General features: G+C 32.8%; 1 protein-coding gene across 1 annotated transcript in view; it reads left to right on the top strand.

Moving 5' to 3' along the window:
- The first annotated feature begins 4,487 nt into the window (after positions 1-4,487).
- Positions 4,488-4,669, top strand: part of LOC111087495 (aspartate beta-hydroxylase domain-containing protein 2-like) — a 4,198-nt gene continuing 4,016 nt past the window's right edge. The window contains exon 1 of the mRNA XM_022394282.1: positions 4,488-4,642. Within this exon, the coding sequence (XP_022249990.1) occupies positions 4,612-4,642 (31 nt within the window). The 5' untranslated portion in view covers positions 4,488-4,611. The remainder of the gene's footprint in view (positions 4,643-4,669) is intronic.

Raw genomic sequence — 4,669 nt, 5'->3', positions numbered from 1 at the left:
ATTATGCATTGAGTTAATTGGACTTAATCTAACAGGATCAAAATGGGGAAGTTTACAGACAGGAATATCGTGTACCAAACTGGCTTGGTTTGTTTGGAATTTTGAGCAAAGCTACACGAGGGCTACCCTCGCTAGCTGTCCCTAATTTAGCATGATAGACTAGAGGGAAGACAGCTAGTCAACAACACCTACTGCCAATTCTTGGGCTACTCTTTTACCAACGAAATAGTGGGATTGATCGTCACAATTTAACGCTCCCACGGCTCAAAGGACGAGTATATTCGGTGTGATGGCGATTCGAAACCGCGACACGCAGATTGTGAATCGAGCGTCATAACCATCAGGCCATACCAAACTGAAGTTCAGCTTTTTCTTGTCAGCTTCATTTGTATGTACAATCTTCAATAATTTTACATTCATTTCGATGACTCTGGCTTTTTCTTTTAACCCATTGTGCTCTACCAAAACTTCCATAATTTTTCTCTCTCTCCATTCCAGGGAACTCAGTTTCTGGTGCACTATCATTTATACCTTTTTGCTCTAATAGTTTGTTTGACATGTAGGTTAATTAATATTTAACGCATTTGACTAATTTTAAGAAATTTTATAAGAGCTGTTTGTTTTTCACTAGCATTTAGTTGCATGCCGACGAGCATTGCTGTTGCAAAATTTTGTATTACAGATTGCATTTCCATCTTGTACCGGTACGAACAACTAGTAAAAAGAAGTAAAGCATATACCTAATAACTTTGCTTTTGTAAAGTTTTCAATTGTGTTACCATACATTATTACATAAGATGTAAATATTTAAAAATAATAGTTTTTAAAAAATACAGTTGTGCTTTTTCTGAAAACACATTGAATATGATTCACTTTACGTTTTCTTGCTATTGTAAACAACTAAAGACAATTAAGTAAATTTATTGCAATTTTTTGTATAGTGAAAATATAATATATTTCAGCAATTTTTTCTATACACTTTTAATTCGTACACATGATCCTAGGAGTGTCCTTTACTGAGTACATGGGAACTATGCTATCTGAGATTTGGTCATGATGTATTGAATCTATATACATTTTTATTTGGTATCAGGTATGGTTAATTTTTTAAGGTTGGACTTTTAGAAGTCTTACCATGAAAACACAGTAACAAAAATTTGTCAATGTGACCTAGTAATTTTGAAAGTAGGTCACATGGCAGAATACAGATTATGTTTGCAGCGTATATAACATAAGGTATCATTTGATTTGTTATATTATGATGATTTTAACTGTCGGTGAATTAGGTCAAAAGTGTGTGTGTGTGTGTGTGTGTGTGCAGGAACGATTGTAGATGAAGAAAGACTAAAGGAACCACCATAGATTTCGGAGTATCTTCAGTGGATAAAAAAAAAAAGTGACAAGTCGACTAAACAAGTCCAAAAAGCCCATATACAACTTGAATTGTAATACAATTTTTCTTGAGCACTTGTTTAAAATCATAAATAAATACATACGGTTAAAAACAAAAAGTTTTTAAATTTACGCACGTGATATTATGAATGATCTGTGAAATATAATTGTCAAAAAATAAACACTCGAGTCTTGGTGTTCATTTGTCATTTTATTGAGTATTGGTGTTAACTTGTGATTTTGTCTCCATAAGTAAAGCTTTTGTTACGTATTTGTATCCTTTAGACACCAGCATTTGACTTTTTGTTACCTGTTTGAATCTTTTAGATATCAGCATTTGACCTATTTTTTTCTGTTTGCATTTTTTGGACACTAAAATTTTACCTTTTATAAACTGTTTAGATCTTTTAGATACCCACAGTTAACGTTTTGTTACTTGTTTGCATCTTTTGGATACCAAAATTCTATTTTTACCCGTTTCATCTTTTGCACACTAACATTTTACCTTTTGTAAACCTGTTTGCATCTTTTGGATACCCACAATTAACCTTTTGTTCTTTGATAAATTGTTTTGTAACTTTTTGTTACTTGTTTGAATTTTTTGGACACCAACATTTTATTTTTTACTTGTTTCATCCTTTGGACACTAACATTTTACTTTTTGTTACCTGTTTGCATTATTTGGACACTAGAATTTGACATTTTGTTACCCGTTTGCATCTTTTGGAAAACCACATTTTACCTTTCATTACTTGTTTGCATCTTTTGGACACTAACATTTTACCTTTTGTAAACCTGTTTGCATCTTTTGGACACTAACATTTTACCTTTTGTAAATATCTTTGAGTCTTTTGGATACCCACAATTGATCTTTTGTTTCATGATGCTTGCAACTTCTGGACACCAAATTTGTACTTTTTTGTTAAAGGTTTTCATCTTTTGGAAACTCACAGTTGACCTTTTGCTACCTGACTGCATATTTTGGACACTAACATTTTACCTTTTGTTGCTTGTTTGCATTTTTTTTAGACATAAGCAGATCATCTGTTTATAATGTATGAATGATTAATTTTTTTCGCATTTTGATGGTTGACAAGTTTACATTTTGAATACCTTTTAGTGCAAACACAAGTGGGCCACTTGAGTATTTTGAAACACCAAAAGGTATATGAAAATATTATCTTTTAGACTTTTTGTATTTGCAAAATGAGTATAAAAACGTGGCGGAAGGTAGATAAATGTTGGTTTTTTGTTCACACTTTGTCGATATCAAGAGATAATTTTTCATGCAGTGAGCCGACGTTTGATGTTGAAATTCTTGAGATGATGCAGAGAGAGGTGTAATTCTAGCTTTTGCTAATTCGGTTTTGAAATGTTGTAAAATGGAGTTAGTGTCCTTCTGTACATTTCTTCAATTTGGTAGGACTGTCAGGAATTGTATGTAGCACAAGAATCACACCCGGGTCACGACCGGGGACGCGAGTTGGCCCTGTGATGGAATTTTGGAGCTGGTGAGACAGGTTTCAATCCATGCGATACCACAAACTATTCTCTGCATTTTAAGTTGTGGATGTATTATAAGAGTAATACTCAATATATTAGCTTGGACAATAGACTACTGCTCGCTAACTGCCCTCCTTCTGTGTGCGTGTTTTTTTGTTATAGCAAAGCCACATTAGACTATCTGCTGTGTCCACCGAGGGGAATCGAACCCTGATCCTAGTGTTGTAAATCCGTAGACTTACCCCTTCTTCTGTTTAGTACCGAGCTCAAAATTAGACAGCAGCGGACAGCCTTAACAGACTTGCCATTAACACAAAAATACATATATGAGAAATTTATGTCGGCCATCTACAATTTATACAATGTGGGGATTGATGATTTCTATTAATGACTAAATCATTATTGTAAGAAAAATCGATTTGCTAGACGTGCATGTTTGTTCCTTAGTAAAGGCTTGTTTTCTTTGAAAAACTTGAATATTTCACCTTTTTTTTTATTATAGTTGGTCTCTTTTATTAAAATCTCCGTCATTTGAGTTTTTTTTTTCAGAAATATAATGTACCCAAGCAACTATGCATTTTGATAATATAGTTAGAGAAAAACAACTGTTGCGTCAGCGAAGTCACATGACTAGTTTCTAGAACTATCTTGTTCCTTCATGAATGCCCTAGCATTTACTAGATAGGGTAGTCTGGTATATATATAAGAGGGTGACAACGTGACGCAATAATGTGTGTGTACCTAATGAGTAATTGAACTGCAGTCAGAGAGAGACGTATTGTTGAAGTTAACGTTCGTTATAGCGTTTGTTTTAGCGTGATTGTTGAAAATAAGTGTATCGTAAAGTTGTATTCGGAAAGAATAAACCAGTTTTATTAAGTAAGGACTTGTGCCGCTAAAGTTTCGTCGGAACTAAGTTACGGAAAGTTAATTAACAAACGGAGACGTAACACAACCTTTCACTCTAGATAATTATAAGATAACTAAAGGTCGTTTTTCTCTAGCCTCATTATCAAAATGTATAAGTCCCTCCAGTATGAACTCTAAATTTTGAAAGCAACCATGCAATTTATGAAGAAAAAAACACGTTATTTAGTTTTATTTTCTAAACATTTTAATAATAATAAAAAAAACAATTGAGTCATATCCTTTCCTAAAATTTCTCTGTTGTTCTTTTCATAGTGCAAAGCTACACAAGGGGGTCATCTGCACTCTGTCTACAGCAGGGAATCGAACCCCAGATTTTAGTATTATAAGTTTGTAAAATTACTGCTGATTCCTGAGGTTCAAATTTGTCTATAAATTCAAAATTTAATTTTCGTTTTAAATCTATTGTTGTTGTTTTTATCACTCACCAAAAAGAAAAGTGAAATAACTGCTATGGATTGAAGTTGTTTTAATTGGCAAGTAATTTCCATAAAGTATTCTAATTATCAAGTGTTGAATACTTGCAACAATTTGGATTTAAATACCTCTACTTTTATAACGGAAACAATAATATACTTTATTTTATTTTAGACATTAAAATATAATTTTTCTTTGAGAGTACCATAGAGGACACTTAATTCAAACTTTTTGTTGTGGCTGTAATGATGGCTTAGTATAGTAATAGCACTGTTGTTAGTCCTACTCTTAGGCTTAGTTAATTACAATCGAAAAATAAGGTTACAACTTAAAGTTAATATAATTCAAAGATATACTCACAAAAATTCAGTAATGGAGTATTTTTCACACGCTTGTTGTGAATTTTTTGTAGCTGTGACAGCAAACGGTT

The sequence above is a fragment of the Limulus polyphemus genome, unplaced genomic scaffold (genome assembly GCF_000517525.1).
Source record: "Limulus polyphemus unplaced genomic scaffold, Limulus_polyphemus-2.1.2 Scaffold2218, whole genome shotgun sequence".
NCBI lineage: Eukaryota > Metazoa > Arthropoda > Merostomata > Xiphosura > Limulidae > Limulus > Limulus polyphemus.
The sequence above is the reverse complement of the archived record's forward strand: the minus strand, read 5'-3'. Positions and strand labels throughout refer to the sequence as shown.